Source organism: Convolutriloba macropyga, chromosome 2, assembly GCF_964194025.1.
Source record: "Convolutriloba macropyga chromosome 2, txConMacr16.3, whole genome shotgun sequence".
Taxonomy (NCBI): domain Eukaryota; kingdom Metazoa; phylum Xenacoelomorpha; order Acoela; family Convolutidae; genus Convolutriloba; species Convolutriloba macropyga.
In genome coordinates, this window is record NC_134469.1 from 10,080,297 (window position 1) to 10,103,248 (window position 22,952).

Sequence of the window (22,952 nt, forward strand, 5' to 3'; positions counted from 1 at the left end):
GTGAGTAAATCTTGAAAGATCATGGAAAAGAAAAATGTTGTTTCGACCTTTCAAGAGGAATGTTTTCGTCTAAGGAACCAAATTTTTCAGAGACCTCCATTTGCCTCCTTCTTATTATGTGCATATTATTTTCACCCGCGCCATATTTCAAAAAAATATCTACAAACGTCGGAAAAATGCTCTCGAATGACAGGCGGCAAAATTTATTTCAGGGGGCTGTAGTCTAAATAAATGCTTCTTTGTGGGTGCGAAAACATCACCCGAAGGTAGGATTCGAACCTGAGTCCGATTCCGTCACCTCGACGGAACTAAAAACCACTCGGCTATTAGCACCTTCTGATCAACTCTCGAAAGTGCTTGAAACAAGAAGTGCGCGAAAAAGTTACTCGAAAAGTCAAAGATTATTCCAGAAGAAAAAGGCAAAACGTTCAAGCGAAAAATTTGTAAAAAAACACGATTACAAAAATTGCTTCTCATTCGAGAATAATAAATAATAAATCACTATGTAATGGCACGGGTGCTCTAACTGGGGGAGCATAACGTCCTAGAGGCTGTACAAAAGGAAAAGATCCTATAAGTTAAGCGGTTCCAGTCCCTGCTCAGATTCGGAGCACTCCTTTAGGAATTCTCTAATTAACTGACAATAGAGGTCAAAGAAACTTGAGGAGCTCATGCAGAAACTTAGACGTAGTCTGAAAACCAATTAAAATGCTCCGATGACTCCTGAAAATGCTTGAAGTTATCATACACGAGTTCAAAAAAGTTGAAAATTTCTTGTAAGAAAGTTAGCTATCTTTGAGAATTTTGCATTAAAATTTTCCGTTTGTGCCCCCCAAGCTCATTGGGTGCACATTATTTTGCCTCCCCCCCCCCGACGCATGTGCCATATATTTACATGTTTAAGATAATTTAATGTGTAATGGCACGTGCTCTGTCACTGAGGGGAGCTCAAACGGAAAAATCAAAGTTTTGAATTTGAAATAATCTAGTGCAAATTTTGACTGAGGTTAACACCTCTCACGCAGATCAATTTTTTCATCATAAAAATTTTGACGATCTCATTTCAGAAAAAAATTTCGGATTTACCCCCCCCCCAGCTGAAGGCCAAAAAATATTATATCCAAAGGGACAAAGTGCACCCTGTGAGCTACCTTCTCCCAACCCCTCTTTTACAGCAGTAGAATGCACATACAATTTCCATTATAGTCTCTTCTCTTCACCTATGATTGGTATATTTGGCTATACGTAATATAACTTATGAAGGGATGTTATAATGGAAAATACTCCTTTGTATCAAGTAGTTCTGTAGGTAAGTAAATCTTGTAAGATCATGGAAAAGAAAAATGTCTTTCCGACCTTTCGAGAGGAATGTTTTCGTCTAGGGAACCATATTTTTCAGAGACCTCCATTTGCCTCCTTCTTATTATGTTCATATTATTTGCACCAGCGCCACATTTCAACAAAAATCTACAAACGTCGGAAAAAATGCTCTCGAATGGCAGGCGGCGCAATTTAATTCAGGGGGCTGCAGTCTAGATAAATGCTTCTTTGTGGGTGCGAATACATCACCCGAGGTTAGGATGCGAACTTGAGTCCAATTCCGTCTCCTCGACGAAAGTAATTAACACTCGGCTATTAGCACCTTCTGATCAACTCTCTAAAGTGCGTGAAACAAAGAGAAGTGCGCGCAAAGTTACTTGAAACGTCAAAGATTATTCCAGAAGAAAAAGGCAAAACGTTCAAGCGAAAAATTTGTAAAAAAAACACGATTACAAAAATTGCTTCTCTTTCGAGAATAATAAATCATAAATCACTTTTGTAATGGCACGGGTGCTCTAACTGGGGGAGCATAACGTCCTAGAGGCTGTACAAAAGGAAAAGATCCTATAAGTTAAGCGGTTCCAGTCCCTGCTCAGATTCGGAGCACTCCTTTAGGAATTCTCTAATTAACTGACAATAGAGGTCAAAGAAACTTGAGGAGCTCATGCAGAAACTTAGACGTAGTCTGAAAACCAATTAAAATGCTCCGATGACTCCTGAAATTGCTTGAAGTTATCATACACGAGTTCAAAAAAGTTGAAAATTTCTTGTAAGAAAGATCGCTATATTTGAGAATTTTGCATTAAAATTTTGGATCTTTTCCGTTTCTGCCCCCTAAGCTCATTGGGTGCACATTATTTTGCCCCCCCCCCCGACGCATGTGCCATATATTTAAATGTTTATGATAATTTAATGTGTAATGGCACGTGCTCTGTCACTGGGGGGAGCACAAACGGAAAAATTCAAAGTTTTGAGTTTGCAACAATCTAGTGCAAATTTTGTGGGTGCGAAAACATCACCCGAAGGTAGGCTTCGAACCTGAGTCCGATTCCGTCAACTAGACGGAAGTAATAACCACTCGGCTATTAGTACCTTCTGATCAACTCTGGAAAGTGCGTGAAACAAGAAGTGCGCAAAAAACTACTTGAAAAGTCAAAGATTATTCCAGAAGAAAAAGGCAAAACGTTCAAGCGAAAAATTTGTAAAAAACACGATTACAAAAATTGCTTCTCATTCGAGAATAATAAATAATAAACCACTATGTAATGGCACGGGTGCTGTAACGGGGGGAGCATAACGTCCTAGAGGCTGTACAAAAGGAAAAGGTCCGATAAGTTTAGCGGTTCCAGTCCCTGCTCAGATTCGGAGCGCTCCTTTAGGAATTCACTAATTAACTGACAATAGAGGTCAAGGAAACTTAAGGAGCTCAAAATTTCTTTTCAGAAAGATCGCTATCTTTGCGAATTTTGCGTTAAAATTTTGGATCTTTTCCGTTTCTGCCCCCCAAGCTCATTGGGTGCACCTTATTTTGCCCCCCCCCCGACGCATGTGCCATATATTTACATGTTTATGATAATTTAATGTGTAATGGCACGTGCTCTGTCACTGGGGGGAGCACAAACGGAAAAATTCAAAGTTTTGAGTTTGCAACAATCTAGTGCAAATTTTGACTGAGGTTAACACCTCTCACGCAGATCATTTTTTCATCACAAAAATTTTTACGATCTCATTTCAGAAAGAAAATTCGGATCCCCCCCGCTGGAGGCCAAAATTATTATATCCAAAGGGACAAAGTGCACCCGATGAGCTACCTTTTCCCAACCCCTCTTTTACAGCAGTAGTATGCCCACACAATTCCCATTATAGGCCCTTCCCCTCACCTATGATTTGTATATTTGGTTATACGTAATATAACTTATGAAGGGATGGTATAATGGAAAATAATCCTTTGTATCAAGTACTTCTGTAGGTGAGTAAATCTTGAAAGATCATGGAAAAGAAAAATGTCGTTTCGACCTTTCAAGAGGAATGTTTTCGTCTAAGGAACCAAATTTTTCAGAGACCTCCATTTGCCTCCTTCTTATTATGTGCATATTATTTTCACCCGCGCCATATTTAAAAAAAAATATCTACAAACGTCGGAAAAATGCTCTCGAATGACAGGTGGCAAAATTTATTTCAGGGGGCTGTAGTCTAAATAAATGCTTCTTTGTGGGTGCGAAAACATCACCCGAAGGTAGGATTCGAACCTGAGTCCGATTCCGTCACCTCGACGGAAGTAATAACCACTCGGCTATTAGCACCTTCTGATCAACTCTCGAAAGTGCTTGAAACAAGAAGTGCGCGAAAAAGTTACTCGAAAAGTCAAAGATTATTCCAGAAGAAAAAGGCAAAACGTTCAAGCGAAAAATTTGTAAAAAAAACACGATTACAAAAATTGCTTCTCATTCGAGAATAATAAATAATAAATCACTATGTAATGGCACGGGTGCTCTAACTGGGGGAGCATAACGTCCTAGAGGCTGTACAAAAGGAAAAGATCCGATAAGTTAAGCGGTTCCAGTCCCTGCTCAGATTCGGAGCACTCCTTTAGGAATTCACTAATTAACTGACAATAGAGGTCAAAGAAACTTGAGGAGCTCATGCAGAAACTTAGACGTAGTCTGAAAACCAATTAAAATGCTCCGATGACTCCTGAAAATGCTTGAAGTTATCATACACGAGTTCAAAAAAGTTGAAAATTTCTTGTAAGAAAGATAGCTATCTTTGAGAATTTTGCATTAAAATTTTCCGTTTGTGCCCCCCAAGCTCATTGGGTGCACATTATTTTGCCTCCCCCCGACGCATGTGCCATATATTTACATGTTTAAGATAATTTAATGTGTAATGGCACGTGCTCTGTCACTGAGGGGAGCTCAAACGGAAAAATCAAAGTTTTGAATTTGCATCAATCTAGTGCAAATTTTGACTGAGGTTAACACCTCTCACGCAGATCAGTTTTTCTTCATAAAAATTTTGACGATCTCATTTCAGAAAAAAAATACGGAATTACCCCCCCCCCCCACCCCTCTCTGAAGGCCGAAAAATATTAGATCTAAAGGGACAAAGTGCACCCTATGAGCTACCTTTTCCCAACCCCTCTTCTACAGCAGTAGTATGCCCACACAATTCCCATTATAGTCCCCTCCCCTCACCTATGTTTGGTATACTTGGCTATACGTAATATAACTTATGAAGAGACGGTATAATGGAAAATAATCCTTTGTATCAAGTAGTTCTGTGGGTGAGTAACTCTTGTAAGATCAAGGAAAAGAAAAATATCATTTCAAATTCTCAAGAGGAATGTTTTCGTCTTAGGAACCATATTTTTCAAAGACCTCCATTTGCCTCCTTCTTAGTATGTGCATATTATTTGCACCCGCGCCATATTTCAAAACAAAAATCTACAAATGTCGGAAAAAATGCTCTCGAATGACAGGCGGCGCAATTCAATTCAGGGGGCTGGAGTCTAGATAAATGCTTCTTTGTGGCTGCGAATACATCACCCGAAATTATGATTCGAACTTGAGTCTGATTCCGTCTCCTCGACGGAAGTAATAACCACTCGGCTATTAGCAACTTCTGATCAACTCTCTAACAATCGGTCTTGTTTGAGCAAAAAACTTTCTTTCGTAGTGCGTGAACCAAGAAATGCGCGCAAAAATTCACTTGAGAAGTCCAAAGATTATTCTAGATTAAAGGGGCAAAACGTTCAAGCGAAAAGTTTGCACACCAATCAAAATTCTCCGATGACTCCTGAAAATGCCTAAAGTTGTGATACACGAATTCAAAAAAGCTGAAAATTTTGTGTAAGAAAGATAGCTATCTTTGAGATTTTTGTATTAAAAATTTTGGATCGTTTCCGTTTGTGCCCCCCCCCAGCTTATTGGGTGCACATTTTTTGCTCCCCCTCGACGCATGTGCCATATATTTACATGTTTATATGATAATTTAATATGTAATGGCACGTGCTCTGTTACTGGGGGGGGGGGGCACAAACGGAAAAGATCAAAGTTTTGAATTTACAATAATCTGGTGCAAATTTGAACTGAGGTTAATACTTCTTACGCAGATCGGTTTTTTTAAAGTCTGCCAAAACATTCCGATTAAGTTTTTGCGCTAAAGAGCTCTGCCTGCTGCGGTGCTATAAAAAAAGTGTTTGAAGGCCAAATTCATAACTAAAAGCAAGATTGGACCAGTGTCGTGCAGATTCTTTTGATTGATATTATTTTGAAAAAAAACCATTATCGCTACTGAATAGAGTTGAAGTTTAAAATAGATTTTTTTAATTTTGACTAATTGTGGTCCCCTTTCCCAATAGCATCACAAAAAACGATAAAAAGGAAAAAGTTTCGAGACATTTCTGAATACAATTTGTCTGCTATGTAAACTCGTTAACAAATTTTAACAAAATTGAGGGTTAAAATCCCTGCTATACATGGCAAATTGTCAGTTTTAAAAAGCATATTGGTTGAAATGCCAAAGTCTAAGACATTTGGCTGCTAATTTAAATCGAAGCTTTATCGTAGCAACTTTGACGGATCCAATTTTTAGAAGAAAAACCCACTAATATCCAACCAGAAGATTTTTCATGAATAGCCCTAAGCATAACCGAATACCGTCGGATGAACTGTTCTCAGACGACTGGCATGCAGTCGGCTTCGGTAATAGCTAGCTGTAGTTTCGAGTCCAGCTTATGCTTGAGAGGGCAAAATAATGGAGTAGAAAGAATGAATTCTTCAGGGGCTGGATTTGGGTGTGTGTGTGTGTGTGTGTGTGTGTGTGTGGGGGGGGGGGTTGATTAGTGTGGAGTGGTAGGGTGGGCTGAATGAGGGGCCTAGACATTCACACCCTTGATTTATCTTTTCTCACTCATCAGCGTCAGGATCCGGTGAATTGTAATTTGAGACCAGCCAAGCTCTATGAAGGCTCCGCAGCGACTTGATGCCCTCCGACGTTTACCTGTTTATCCCGTTTTTGCGACGAAACACGAAAACCTCAGACGAAAAATCGATTAAGCAAAAATTTGCATAAGACTGCAGGACTAATGTAATTGTTACAAAAATCTTTTGCGAGCGATGAAAAATTATCTCTCGGGACAACCTTTCAGTTCGATCACGAAATCAATGCAAATGTATATTTCAATTCATGGAGGAGTGATCAACTTGAAGTTTTCGCGTCAGACTGTCTGTGCCTGGATTGTGGCCTACATTCATTTTTGATGTTAAAATGTATGCTTCGAAGGAACAAAGGTTAAGTTAATTTCTGGAAACCCAAGTCACAAATCAGAATTTAGCTCTTTCGCTGTGGTCTCTTGTATCAATCACGTGTTAAAAAGTGCAACTCAATTGATATGAACTTCAGCGAAATAAATCCCAGATCTGGTATTTTCGGTTTAACAAATCAAGCAAAGTATATCATTACGAGTTGGCTTTATCGTTAGAAAATATTCTGAATTTTTGTTCGGCTTTGCAGAGACAAGTCAGGAAAACAGCATCAGCTTCTTATTAATGAAAACCTAATTATTCCAAACAAAATCTTTGGGTACAGCTTGCTATTTCGGCTTTCATTAGTACTACTTTGTTGTTAACTTTTGCTCTTGAAAAATAATTCAAAAGACAGCTAGCTTCAAATTAAATTATATTGAAGTTCAAAAACAAAATCTAATCAAAATTAAAGCAACTACAAGGTTATTTAGTTTTAAAAGATGACAAGTTCACAGTGCCCAGAATTTGTGTACAAGCCCGCTTGGATGAAGAAAATCTATTTTACTTTCTTCTAATCAGTTCTTTGAGCGACGACCAGGAGTTATTCTGTAGAGCTACTGAACCTTCAGCTCAAATCACAAACAGTTAGTTCTACTTTGAGACCAAAAACCGCCATTAGCATAAATCTTCAGACTGAACTCTGCTTGTAATTAGACGTATCCAGTATCTTTTTACCACACAGGGCACAAATTCCCAATTTGTATGCGCAACCTGAAAACAAAACAAAAGCTGCAATTGGTCACTTTTAATGCAATTTGAAGCCCTGTAATAATTAGGAATTAAGTCGTTCATTGAGCACATTATTTTATAACACGTTAGAAGTAATTATTGATCCCTCAACAAGACGGCTCACACGAGTCTTGTGTGTTGCACAACATTCCCACATTCCTTGCTTAATCTTATCAAAAATGTTTCACTTGCTCTCAGAACATGGTTGTTTCTTCGGTCAACTAGAAATCGTTTCCTTTGCCGGAAAATTCGGCATTCTGCTCTTATTGTAAATAATTAGACAGATTTATAAAATCAACAGTTTTCTTACAAAAAGATTGACCTGTCACCTATTAAGTTGAAACTTGCATGAAACTGCTTTTTAAAAAAGCTTGAAGTTCCAAAAAACTGAAACGTGAATCAAACTGCTTTTTTCAATAAGCTTAATACTTACAGCAAAAAAAATGTCTTCCATGAGCAAAAGATTTCTTTTTTGTCTTCGAACATTAAAAAGTCCTAGACGGAAAGTTAATTAGCAATTCCCTTCACAAAAAATTCTAGGCAAGCGTGTGCGACCAAAAAATGAGCTCTTAGAAAGAAAAATCTGCAATTTTTTTTCTTTGTAAGAAAACCTTGTCTACTAGCGTCATAACTGTTCTGAAATTGAACAAACAAACACCTAAAAAAATTATAAAGACTGGAATAAGAAAGCATTTGAGAAAGTATACCTGAAGTTAATTGTCAGTTTTGACAAAAACTTGAAGACAATTCAGTTATTTCCAAGAAATCGTCTTTTTCTCTGCGCAAAAGCATATTCTGAATAATTTTTTTTTGTGATGGCAAATGCAAACGCACTTGACGAACTTCCGAGAAAACACAACCAACCAAGTTGGACGAATTGCTCTCAAGCGACCAGCGAGCGGTTGGCTTCATCATTAGCTGAGGCTAATAGGCTGGCTATATCAGATTTGAGGGGCGGCGTGATCAGACGTGGAACTAGTTAGCCATGAGGTTCTACTAAAACTTCCCTTTTTGAGGACGAAAAGTCAAATGGTAAGAAGAAAACGATCAGACGAAAAGATAGTAGTACAAGAAACCACATTAAAAGAAGAACAGCAGGAATCATATAAAGGAAATTCGTTTGAGAGAACTAAAAGAGGACCAAGCGGACTGTGACAAGTTGAACAGCAATGCAGCACAAAAAAACTTTCAGATCTCTGAAAAACGTCGCGATATTTTCATTGCAGGTCTCGTTCATCCTTCGCATATATTTCGTCATATCAAAAACCCCCAATTTAATAGTTTGAACATCATTTGATCAAAATAGATTTAACGTTATTTAAGCTAAAGAAACTTTACATAACAAGAAGCCAAAGAAAAAAGTACTGTTATTATCTTTGGAAAATAAGCAATAAAAAGCTCTATTTCACTAGAAAACTCATGAAACTCATGTGAGTTAGGAAACACTCAAACTTATTAGTAATTCAACGCTAGATATCAATCTTTACCCACTTGGAAACTGTAAACTTCAAAGCTTTTTTAGTTTAAACGAAGGAATGAGTTCAGAGCAAAAGTTCAGAGTTGAGGAAATTTTCCACCTTTTTGCCTCATGATACTTTTCAGAAAAAGGATAGATCGATTTTCGGAATCTCAGCTATTGATAAACAATATTGATCCAGTATATCCAAATATATTGATCCCAGGCACGATGGCACGAAACTGAATAATATCTACGATACTCACTTTGACAATAATGAGCTCCCGCCTGGTGAAGAGACTGCTTGCAAACTTTGCATTTGTGAAAATTGGTGGCATACGGCGTGTACCTAGAGAACAGCATACTGATTGTGTCGAAGGAGAATGCAAAAACTAAAATTAATTCTTGATTTGGCCTGACCTTGCCTTTTTCCCAGATAACGCTTTATTTTCGTTCAGTTTCCGACCACCACCTCCTGCGAATCGGAACATTGAGGAACTTACAACTTGATAAGACTACTTTTTAATAAATGGTAGAAATTAACCTGTAGTACTCCGAGCGCCATCTTTCCACGTATCTGGTGTAATTATTTTTGCCAATTTGCTTTCACCTAAACAGCGTTCAGATAATCACGTTCAAATTTACAGCAACGTATATTAGAAGAAATGGCCATAATCACTCACACTTTCCACACACCATTTCACATATCCATCTAAAAATTAACTTATTATCCGTTATTGTACCACCATCTTGGCAGAAACTAAGTACGGTTAATTGCAATTAATACGCCAGGCAAAAACAATCGATCCTGCCATTTAATATCAAAATATAAAACTCATAGATCAATCTAAATATTATATAGCGTTTCCCAAAAGTTCAAATGGGCGATCATTTCAAATCCCGGACATTATTCGTGTGCCTCCACCCTAATGATTTACTATGTAACGGCACGAGCTCTGTAACTGAGGGAGGGGGTTAAAACGGCATCTTTCGTTTCGACTTCATTGTTTTTATACTCCCAATAAGAACTTTTGTAGTTATAAAGCACTTTACTACGTAAAAAATAGAATTTGAGCCTGGGGGCGTCAAAGTTATATGCAACTAAGCGGGGCAGGGGGACTGAATAGATCTGCATAACGTAGTGGGGGCACAAACGGAAAAGATCCCACAGTTGTTGAAATTTAAAACGTAGATAATAGCAACTGAAATTGACCGACCGCGAAAACACTTTGGCACTCAATGTTCAACCCATGCTAAATTAAATGCTAAAAAGAGTAAAAATTCGATATAAAATAGTTGAATTACTCAAACGTTTGCACAACAACTTGCATCGTCAGGAGATAAAAACTTGTTAAGTTAAATATTTACAAAGCTGAATAAAAACAGTAACGTGTATTGATTATCTATTTACATTTTCGAATCTTTCTAAAATTGGAACAGGTTTTCGAAATCCCATTTGCATTTTCGAATCTTTCTTAATATTTGATAGGTTTTTTTTGAAACATGTAAATTACTCAGACTATAACCCTAAGGTTAGATATCTACATGCTCTAAAATGTTAAATAAATTAATCAGCATTGTTATTAATATAGTAATCTTCAAATTGTGGCTGTTCGTTTTTATAGGTAAAAATAGGATTTGAAGGCTCCTATTTGTCTATTAACGGGTACTTCTCCTGTGTTGATCGAGCAAAAACTCGGTTAAAACATTTTTAAAGCAAGTTTTACTGTTAAAAGTTCTTATTGAAGAGGGCAATTTGTTCCATTTTTGAACCAATTTTCAAGATTAAAGATTTGTTACTCCACTCCGTTTTCTTTTTTATAATAATTTGATTTGTTCTGTTGTTCTGTCTGGCGTTATGGCGACTTGTAAACATTTTAAAATTTTCGGTTGTTTCCCATTGTTTTGTATCTGTTTGTAGCTTCATTAGGCTAACTTTTGAGATAAACAATTCGGCTGGCAGGATACGATCCTTAATGAGAAGATCAAGGGAGTGGTCAAATTTTTGACGAAAATAACAAACTTTTATTCCCCAGTTAATTTGCCTGTTTGTGCGGTTTATGTTTTTTTTTCACTGTAAGAGTTTGGAGGGATACTCCATTGAAAGAAAGATGAGAGAGTACAACTGACTTGAAAAGATCAATTCTTACTTTCAAAGGTATTTGATTTATTACAAGATACAAAGAACGAATTGCATTAGCCATTTTGCTTAAAACTGAATTCAGGTGAATTTCAAAGGTTAAGTTTGAATCAAATTGCACTCCCAGATAACGACATACATGAGCTGGTTTGATAACTTCGCCTTTAAAAGAAATTTCTGGATCCATCCGAATTAGTATGATCTGTAAAGAATAACATCTCTGTTTTATCGGCATTTAATGTGAGTTGATTCTCTGTCAGGTATTTGTCTGTTTGTTCTAATACTTTTTCAATTTTTTGGGGAATATTTTCATTACGTTCAATTTTGCATATAATACTAGTCCCATCCGCAAATTGAACAACATCATTTTCACCTTCCAGGTTTTCGAAAATGTCAGCAAACATTTCAGTTTAGTCTGTCTGCGCACTTAATACTCGTAATATTTCAATATCGATTCTCGGCTCTTGTACTCGCCCCGCGTGTTCAAGGTTGTCTTGCGCCTAATAATGTATAGAGCTTCTATGGTTAGTTCCTCCGTATCCTATCACTGGTCTATTATCTTATAATCAAAGGCTGTCAGTGCGCCACATCATTCAACAAGTTGGCCAACATTCAAATCAGTTTTTTTTTGAGAAAACAAAAAATTGTTTGTCACAAACCTAATTGTTGTAATAAACATATTAAATCGTTTCCGGTTATATGAAGAGAAGAACATAAAATTCTGCCAGCAAAGATTTGAGTGGGAAATGCCAGAAAGACGTTAAAGATGAAGGTATGCAATGCGATTGATGCCTAGCTTGTTTCATTTGTCATGAATTGGGATGACTAACGCAGAGTACAACGTACTGCCAAGCCTTAAAACAACATTCTGAACCCCACAAAAATGCCATCCAAGTATTAGGCAGACAATCGCAGATAAATTCAAGACAGTAGAAAAGCTGGAAGACACTCACTCTGATATTGCCAACCTCGATATGAAAGTAGAAACAATGCTTGAAATTGTTAAAAAGAGTACAACCGATACAGCAAAAATCTGCAAAACAACATTCAACGCACCCAGCCAAACCAGAACTCAAGCAAATGCAACGTCCAATGCAGAGCTGAATTTATCAATTAGTAATAGAAATTTTGAAGAACCGAACACACCTGAAGTCATACTCCAAACATGTGTATATATCGCGGGATCTCAATCCCGAGGAAGTAAGACAGGAGAAAGCGTTACTGTCATGGTACAATTGTTTATGATTAGAATCTTCACAATTTCCCATGATTTAATATCATAGTATTTAAACTTTCTTTATACAGATAATATGGAAAATAGATTGATCTGATTGGTTACAATTGTAAAATAAAATAGTTGGGTACTAACCAAAAACAGAAGTAGTTGGAAGAGTTGTGGGATAGAAAGTTGAAGAAGCAAGAAGTTGATTGCATTGAATTGAAAGATCAGTAGAAAATTGTTTTATTAAAAGGGAAAGACCACAAAAAGAACTCTTAGCATTCGATGGCCTGAAACAAAGGGGAAAGATAACCTCGAAAATCTGATTAAGTCTAAACTAGAATGTAAATAAGATGGTGACATGTAAAAGTGATTTATGATTCCTTAAAATGTCGTGTTTTTACCTAAATAATATTGAATCGAAAAACCTTTACATTCAAATAGATCTTATACAAGCGAAAATTCTTTCCTATTTCATTAACACTGAAAGTTCAAAAATTTTTGTACTTTATAATACAATTATCTCAAACTGCCATGGCCTCTTTATAATTGATAAATCGAACTTCCAACATAGTAAAGTTGTAGCTCTTTTAGATTCTACCGACACAAAGTTTACCTATTATCTGAGAAAACCTTATTTTGTTTAACAAACTGAAATGTTGCCTAGCATTGTTGACGCACTTAGTGATTCGGCTCATACGGAAAATTCTTTGGAAATTTTCTATTTATTAGAGACAAAACTTATCTTTCAAAACCGTTCTTTAGAAACCTTGTGTATTATTACTAACGAAGAAAAAGGAGTAATATTTCTTGTTGTTACCGAAGATCATGAAAAAGGGGAATTAATTATTCTCACACTCGACAAACACGCTTTCTTATATCTGAAAAAGTATATTCTCATTGCAACAACAGTCGAACTTGATATTTTTGAATTTGAACTTCTTCACTTATTTTAAATATGGCAGATGTGGCAGCAGCAGCAAATGCCACTGCAACTGCTATAACAACAAGCAACGGTACAGCCACAGCAGCTGCACAAACTGCTCATACAGTTCACCTTACGTTTTTCTCAGGGGGCCCAACAGAAGACTTTCGTGTGTTCAAAGAACAAATTCAAAGCTCAATCACACTATCACAAGTTCTAACGCCGGAAAAGTTGACAGTCTTAAATTGCATTTCAGCGGGGGAGCACTTAGTTATTTCTTAGAATTACCAGCAGAAAGTAAAGCAGACCTTACAACTGCTCTCAGATCACTTGAGACTCGATATGCTAGTCAAAATCAACTTGAACTGTATAAACTTAAATTTCAAGAACGCAAATTCAATTCGACGAAGGAAACACCGGAAGATTATTTGACTGACCTGATATAATTAGCGAACATTGCATTTCCAAGCACAACAGGAGCTGGCGCAGTTGATAGAAGTGGTGAACGAACAAGAAGAATTAGAGACGCACTCATTGCTGGAATGCCAACACAAATAAGGCTCAAACTCTTATTGCGTCCTGACACCGATACAGTTGACAATTTATGTTCGCAGGTGTCTAAACGACTAGTGCTTAAAAGTATTCTTCCAGACGATGAAGCTAATGCTACAGCATTTAACGCCGTCACACAACCAGAAACTTCAACGTCATTGGTTACAGCAATCAATTCAGTTATTGAAGCACAAAAAGGTCTTGTAAAAAATCAAAAGGAAATGGGAAAACAAATGACAAAACTGGACAACAAATTCAGGAATAGTCGAGGAAACTACTCTCGCGGATATACTCAATACAGAGGTAATTTTCAAAACAGAACACCGAGGTGGACTGGACGACTTCAACAAAATTGGACTCCGAGAAACCAAGGTCAAAGTCGCCGAGGATACGGATACAACAACAATAATTACAACAACAACAACAATATTTACCGAGGACAACAAGGATACAGATGAAGATTTAATCTTATCATCTGCAGAAATTGTGGGCAACCGGGTCACCTTGTCCGTGACTGCTTCTACAAAAAACCACCGGAAAGAGGCGGACATTTGCCGTATGATGTTTATACTGGACAAAAAAAACTAAGTAAGCCACAGCCTGAAATTTTTTTATCAACACTAGCTCACTCAACTAACAGAAAATTTATACACACGCTCGGTGAAAACATTTTCTACGTATACCTAGAATTCGAGAACTTTTATATCGAAGCTTTGCTGGATACTGGCGCATTTTCTAGTGCAATGTCTCTTCCCAATTTCGAGAAAATCAAAGTACAATGTCCTCACTTAGTGGAATCACAATCTGAAAGTATTACAAAAACAGTAAAAATGGCAGATGGGACTTCCGCTTATATAGCTCTCAAATGTTGTCTCATAATATCAATGGGCGGACAATCATTTCAAGAAAATTTCCTAGTCTTGCCACAATTAAACTCGACTCTACTTGGGATGCCTTTTTTCAAAAACCACGAAATTGTGTTTCACCCAAGTAAGGGACTTCTTTATCTGCCTGACTATACTTTTACGATACCTCAGAAAAATTCGAAGACAATCACAAAAAATATGTAATAGAGAATGTTTCACGAGTCTCAAAGTTGGGAGTTATTAACCTTCTCCCCCACAAAGTAACAATACCTCCAAACACAAGAATAGGAAATTTCACAATTCTCACGCCAAAACAAGCATCATTTATAATTCCTATTCATCCTTCTCTCATCAACACAACAGAATCTACACATTCAAACTTAGAAAACAAATCTACAAACAACAAATCAAATTACTGCCCATACTACAATGATGGATTTTGGTTCGCCACTCCAGAAAACTGCCCGAATGCTACAACGCTTTCTGGCGTGCAAAGAAAAATATATGACACAATAGTTAATTTCAAAAAATTAGAACTACTTGATCCAACAAAGGACACAAAAAGCAGAAACGAACTTCTTAACAAATTTTATTGGAAAAACACGGACTTCACGAAATACGAACGCAAAAAATGGAAAACCTTTTTGTAAAACACCACAAAATTTTTGCTAGACATCGACTTGATTTAGGGAAAAACACAGATTGCCTAGTTAAACTCACACCAGAACATGAAAAACCGATCTATACTCCGAATCCAACAACACCTATTCACTTACGAGATGAACTTCTTATCGAACTAGCCCTCATGCAATATTACGACATTATAACAACACTGCCTTTTTCAAAATAATCTTCACCAATTTTTGCTCAGAGAAAATCATCAGGTAAACTTCGAATCCTAATTGACCTCAGACGAATAAATCATTTACTCAGACATGACTATAAAAATAACAACTTTCCTATTCCGACCATGGCAGATGCAACTGCGCATTTAGCAGGCAAGAAAATTTTCGCAAAAAGGGTTTGCAGTCAAGCATATTTCTCAATGCAAATGGCTGATGAGCTGAGCATACAACTACTTGCATTCAATTTTGGTGGCCGAACTTTTGCATTTAAACGACTAGCACAAGGACTTAGTAGATCCCCAACTGCATTCAGTTCATGTGTAAGCAAGCATTTAGAATCATGCGTAGCAAACGATCAATGTTTTGTTTATTTTGACGACCTAGGCAGTGGTGCTATTGATGGAGAGTCCTTGATACAAAATTTAGATCACATTTTTCTTGCATTGAAAAATTGGGATTTAAACTTTCAATGGATAAGTGTGAATTTGGTATTCGAAAAATTAATTTCCTGGGACTTGCAATAACTGAACATGGAATCGCTCCAAACAAAGAAAAAATTGAACAGTTTTTGAAAACAATTCGAATGCCTAAAACGTTGAAACAAGTGCGCAGACTAATTGGCTTCATGCAATATTTCGCTAAATTTATTCCAAACTTATCTTTGAAACTCCAACCATTTTTTCAATTGTTAAGAAAAAAAACTGACTTAATAACTACTCAAGAACACCAAAATAGCCTTGACATTTTGAAAAATAGTTTGAAGGAAGCATGTAACTTATCTTTAAAAATGGCTAAACCAGGATGCCAATTCATAATAGTCAGTGATGCAAGTTATTACGCAGCAGGCTATATTTTGCTTATTGAGGACTATCATGACCACTCTCTTAATCCAAATGAAAAAACCTATGCACCAGTGGCATTCGGATCGCATTTATTCTCGCCGGCTCATCTAAAGCACTCAATATTTGTGAAAGAATTTTTGAGTGTTTATTTTGCATTCGAAGCTTTCGAACACTATATTTGGGGAGTTACTTCAAAGTCGATAATTGTATTAACGGACAATAAGAGTGTCAGTCGTTTCTTCCAAGCAAAAGATTGCCAACAAATATCTGGAACGCAGTTGACTATGTACTTTCTTTTCATTTTATGTTAGGCCACATACCAGGGAAAGCTAATGCTGCAGCCGATTATTTATCTAGAATTCATGTTAACACTGGAACAATATTTAAACTGAAGATTGATACCAAAGTTCCGATAACAAACATTGACATCCAAGTTTTGTCAAACACGCCAGATAATAGTCTAAGTTGATACAAAACGATTTTTACACGAACGAAAAAATTCAAAACTCTCCTATAATACAAGTTCACGATGACGAAAATACGTTTGATGATGAGATAACAGGTTTAATTGATGTTCAAAGTGGAACACAAAATGCAATGTCGGAAGAAAACCCTCTGGATAAATTATATCTGAACGAGTCAACAAACACTTTAAATATTGGATTAGAACAAAAAAATGATTCTGACATAAAAGAAGTCATTGCTTGGCTTCGAGCAAAGCAGAAACCAGACAGAACTTACAGATCATATGATCAATAAAAGTAATGCAAACAGTTCAGCAGACTAGTTTTAGAAAACCAGACATTGTATCGGAAATATTTTGATCATACAGGGAAAATTATTACCAAACAACTAGTAGTTCCAAAACACCAAAGAAAAGAACTCCTTTATCGAATTCACAACTCAAAACTGAAAGGACATCTGGGCATCAAAAAAACCATTACTGAATTCCGACGAAAGTACTATTTCCCAGGGTTTACTGAGTTTCTGATAACCTATATAAACAACTGTCTGTCATGCTTGCAAAGTAAATCAGTAAATCAAGAAACAATAAGACCACCACTAAATCCAGTTAGTTCAAATACTAGTTTCCCTGCAGACCTACTCGAAGTTGATATCGTGGGCCAATTACCTAAATCAGGAGGTTACTCATATATTGTCAAGGCAATGGATGTTTTTTCAAAATATTTGTTTGCACAAGTAGTAACTTCCCCATCAGCAGAGGTAGTAGCAAAAACCTTAATGCAATGGTTCATGAGACACTCTTACATACCAATGGGAATTCTTACAGACAAAGGCTCTGCATTCACCTCCTCTCTCATTCGACAACTAGCAGAGATGCTCGAAATTCAATTGAATCATGCTACTGTAAAACACGCACAAACAATTGGATTATTGGAACGATCACATAGACCGTTGAAAAGATACCTCAAAATTTACGAAAATCAAACTAAACATGACTGGCACAAGTTTGTTGATTTAGCAGTTTTTCAACATAACACTAGCTATCATACTGTTTTGGGATCTCCACCATCATTGATATTTCATGGTAGAATTCCGTTTAACCCAATCGACTTAAGGTTTAATAACAAAACGCTACCAAAATTTGAAAGTAAGTTTGACTATATCAGTGATCTTCAATCAAAGATGTCGACACTATTCGGTGAAACTAAAGAGTCGTTAGTTTTGTCATTCAATAAATACCGAGATTATTATGACAAAAAATCAAAAGCTTTTCCACTGAAAGTTCACGAATACTGTATGCTTTTGAATCCACAAATTTCTAATACGCATGAAAAATTAGGAAAATTAGAATGTAAATGGACTGGGATTTATCGAATTGAAAAAATTTTAACACGGAGTAACTATTTGATTCGAAAAGTCAACACCAACTTTACACAAATAGTTCATAGAGTCCGTTTAAAACCTTTTAAACCACAGTATAAAGTTGAAGATATACAACTGATAGACGACAAAAACTTTTGCGAAGATCCACTTATCCCCGAAGTTTTAAAAGAACCTCAATTATTTGATTGTCAAGTTGAGCACATAGTCTACAGACCAATTGACAGCCGAAGTACCCCTTCAGTTATAACTACAATAAAAACACAACTACCAAAAACGTCAGAAATTCCTCATCAACCAAGGCCGAAAACACCTCGAAAAGCACCAGAAAATGTATCACAAACAACCACCCCAACGTTACCACCATCACAAAGCCCATCTCCAACTTTCAAAACTCCACCAGACGATTTGCCTGATAAAAATGATATTCTAAGTAGCCCGACCAAGGAAGAATTTAATGAGCCCGGACCAAGTAGCACACCGACTTCAAATTTAGCAAAAATCTTAGCTCGGAAAAAACAGGAGAGAGACCAACAGCGCAAGGCTCCAGACTCAACACAACAACCCTCAATTCCTTCATCACAAAATCAAACTGAACTTCAAACGAAACCCAGTCAAATACCGAAACCCAAAGGCGTAATAACACAAAAATCTGGGACACAATTAGCAAATACAACTTCGAAATACGGACGGCAGCGCAAACAAACTCAATTTTTTGGAACTAATACTTAGCATGTTATCCAATTTTCCCGATTACCACCTTATTTTAATTACCAACTTAATTCAACTACCAAACTTTATGTTAACACCCTAATGAAAAGTTATTTTTATTAGGTTTATTTAAAAATTCAACGTACCTTAATATTAGCCAGCTATTAGTTCAAAGACATATAATTTCTTGGATAAATTTCTAACTTAGTGAATGCAAGCTGCAAATTTCAAATAACTTAGAATAAAATGGGTAACCTTGAATGATTCATGATTCTGAGTGCAAATATATACAAATCTAACTCGATATAGCATGGTTTCTGCTTAGCTAACAAAAAGCCATTCCAAAAGCGCCTCAGGGTATTTTGGAATGGTACGGAATGCATACACATAAACTATTAACAATTCTTATACATATAAAAGATATGTTATTACCTATCTTAATACATTAAAAAGTTGGAAAAAAACTTAAAATACTCAAAAATGAAGACAAAATTGAAAAAACTAAACACACAGCTTTGAAGCCCTGTATCATACCTATCAACTACTGAAATATCAATTTGATCCAACTGCGTGTGTCTACGGGGGGTTCACTTAAGTTTAGTTAAGTAAATACTGTTTACAGTTCAAAGTGATCACAATTTGAACATTACACAGTGTTGCCATTTTGAAACTGCCACTTCTGAGCATGCAGAATTCACCAGCCCACTAGTTTTTTTAGTACAGGACACCTTTAATAACTCCAGCAAGCCCAAGGTCGACACAGGTTCACATTTTCTTCAAATAAATTTCTTGACATGCTTTACCCACGTATCTAAATATATTCCTGTTACATATGGTACAAGTTGTATTTTACATATAATAACATTAACCTTGCTCACGTTCCTTTCTTGCTAGATATTTCTCCTTTCTACCGGGTAACCTGAAACTACGTTTCATTCGTTTACTGGCAGTGAGCAAGGGCGAACTATTCAAACGTTTGTTACTATTTGGCATGTGAGTAACACAACTCCGAGTAAAGGCATACAAATGCTCTGATAACCCGCTGACTTCAGTGTTATGGCTCTTATCAAGCTCCTTACTAATTTGTAGTGCACCCTCCATGCCGGCATAACCAAGCAAAGCTTTAAAACCTTCGTGTCTAATTCCAGAACCATAATCCCTCAAAACACGCTCAACCCTATTTAAATCCTTCGTATTACACGCCTCCCAGCCCCACTCAAAAGACGCTCCCATAGTAGATGTTAACACAGCATGCGAAGCTAAACTTGGTTGGCACAGAATGTACCCTTGCTGTGGAATGTAACATTTGACATTTTCATTCATAAACGAATTAACGGGGCCTTTCTTCACAAAATTCATGAAATCATCAGAATTACGAATAGCTTTCTCAAAATAAATGGAATGTTTGCCGGGAGTACAAATGAAATAAAGTTTTTCTCCGCGTAACGTTACAGACACTGAACCGTCACCTCCGGTTTCGATGTGCCCGTCGGTGATCCATGAATTGGATTGCAAAATTGCGTCTAATTTCGTTAATTTTAAACACGTTGGAACATCTGTCGAAACAACATTCTTTAATGACATGCTATAACACCAGGAATACTGATTAATTTCCTTGTCAGAACAATAAAGTTTGGAATAGATTCGTGATTCACGTCCCAGCTTGTTAACAGTTGAAGGCAAATTGAAATAACAATCGACATCTGATAAAAACTGTTGCTCATTCGAAATGTCATTTAGAAAATTCAGAAAGTTTTTGTCGAATTGGAACAATTTATGGTTACTAATTGCAATTGGTTTGTTTACCCAATCATTCGATATGTAGTTTGCATAGCCCGCTGTTATAATTTTACTTCTTGCTTCCAGCCAAGTAGACGATTGTTCAACATCGATAATTGGTACAACATTCCAGCCGAGACTTTTCAATTTATCAAAATTTCTAAATATACTGTTGAAATTAACTATACGCTCATGCAACGATTCTGAATTAGTTTTGAAGCGAGTGAGAGGCATTACATCTGGAATAATTTTACGCCATTTAAAAATATTGCTCTTTCATTTGAAGAAAACCACCTAAAATCCTTACCTTATAAACCAAAAAGCCAAGAAATAAACTCAAGTTATTTACAGTACATTACCCGAAAGGCAACACCACAAGGCCAACAACAAACGCAACAAAATACAGTTACTAGAATTATGACAAAGTAATGAAGATGCGTTGTGTTTCCCAGTTGAGGCTGAACTTGGCAAGGATAATCAACATTTGTAGAATAATGGACAATTTTACTGTCCTCTACAAATGCCATGTAGTTGTTGCAGCATAGAAAATAGGACTTTTCGTCCAACTCAACATTTTCACAACATAAAGATGAAGAGAACAGAAACAGAAGAGCAAACATGACCAAAACTGAAAAATTACCTTACCTGTTAGTGTTTCATTATTCATTTTATACATTACGCTGACTGCAGAACTGAAATTAAAACAAAAAATCATCTTTGAACTTATTTTATAATTTGATCACTGCGCCCCTAAAATACTTCGCACTTGGCAGTAACATCTTTCATTTACGTCAGCAAATTTACCCTTGGGTTTCATAGACAAAAATAAACAAGCAAATTTTACAACTCAAATAAAAATTTAATCATTCGGTACAAACCTCCTTTGGCATGTTTTTACTTTCTCAAGAGTTTCATTATGCCTCAGAGGAAGCCACCCACATATGGGATGAACTGATAAAATTTAATTTCACTTCCCCAATCCAAGGCTGCTATTTTAAGCACTTTTATTGATTTTTCTGCGGGTAATGTCTATGTTACTGTCTGGCCAACTGTAGCGTGCAATTAAATCCCGTCTCTTTTTTCCCAATCTTCTGATAAGATTCCTCGAATGATAGCAGCAGACATGTTATCACAGAAAAGTTTAATCATTTACAGTGCTTTGATATTTGTATTTTACAAAAAAAGTGATGAAAATCAAATCACAAACAGCGGAATCGGGTTCGTTTACCAGCAAAAACTTTTATTGGCAGAAAAATTCTCAAACGTGGAATTTTTAGTTCCTTTTCCCAGATTGCCCACTGGACTGCATATAACTCTCAACAACATTTCGGACCAACTAGAAAAATCGTGGTTCTCATACAAGTTTGGTTGTAATCTCACGTATATGAACACTAGCGAATCGATTCTTAACTATGATTACTTCGCTGAATATGTTCAAAACCAATTACAGGCAGCTGATCTTGACATCAAAAATTTGAAAACTGAAATTTCTCAAACCCTTGCCGCTAACAAATTGAATAACAGAGAGAAAAGAGGTGTACCCTTGGTGGCATTTGGAGCGTTAACCGCTTTAACAGCAGGCGCCGGAATCGCGTGCGCAGTCGGTAGCATTTTTGGTAGTTGCGGAGGAGCAAGTCAAAATCGTGAAGACATCGACTTTGCCTTGAAAAACTACAAAACGATGACCAGATTTGGACAGAAGTTAAGAATAATTTGGATGAGAAATTCTTCGTAGTGGCTTCGCAACTGAAAGATATACGATTAAACGAAAAACAAATAATCGCGACGCAGAAAAATCATGCCCGAATTCTTAATAACGCAATCGCAGTTATCGAGTCGAACTCTCGCAGCTTAATGGCATGTTCTCAGTATTTCTATGCTCGGGATCAAAAACTCAAACTCCAAATTAATTTAGCAAGTTCATTATTGGCTCTGAATAACGAAATTAAAAGCTACCGAATTTCGACCTGCGCTTATCGGCTAACAATTTTAAATGCCGTAATGACAATGGTCGAAAAATTAATTCCAATGACACTGTTACCGAAGAATGTTTTAGAAAAAATACTTGAAAAAATTGCTAGTCAACAAGTGAAATCAACTGACAGACTTACTATCGCAATCCCGCCAGCTCAGATTCTAACATATTACGAAACTAAGTTGTTGACAAGTGTTTCCGTGGAAGAATATGGAATGTTATTTCGTTTGGCAATACCATTTGCATCAGGATCAACCGCCTTGAATTTATATCGCGCAATTACTATTCCGATGCCCACTAACGACTCGGATGGCTATGCATCACAGTACGAAATCGAGGCTGACTATTTAGCTGTTGCTGAATCTACCCGAAGGATTGCATTGTTATCACAGCACAAAATTGATTTTTGTATCGGTTCCAGTATCTTTTCAGTTTGCACTAA

The 22,952-nt window shown here is 36.6% G+C and overlaps 1 protein-coding gene across 1 annotated transcript; it reads right to left on the reverse strand.

Moving 5' to 3' along the window:
- Positions 1–6,981: 6,981 nt before the first annotated feature.
- On the reverse strand, positions 6,982–12,669 carry LOC142356340 (cysteine-rich PDZ-binding protein-like). Its single transcript, XM_075408269.1, has 6 exons — positions 12,321–12,669; positions 9,495–9,523; positions 9,356–9,421; positions 9,232–9,286; positions 9,078–9,160; positions 6,982–7,337 (listed from the first exon to the last, which is right to left on the reverse strand). The coding sequence occupies exons 2-6, from the start codon at positions 9,508–9,510 to the stop codon at positions 7,255–7,257; spliced, it is 303 nt and encodes a 100-aa protein (XP_075264384.1). The 5' UTR covers positions 9,511–9,523; positions 12,321–12,669; the 3' UTR covers positions 6,982–7,254.
- Positions 12,670–22,952: the final 10,283 nt, after the last annotated feature.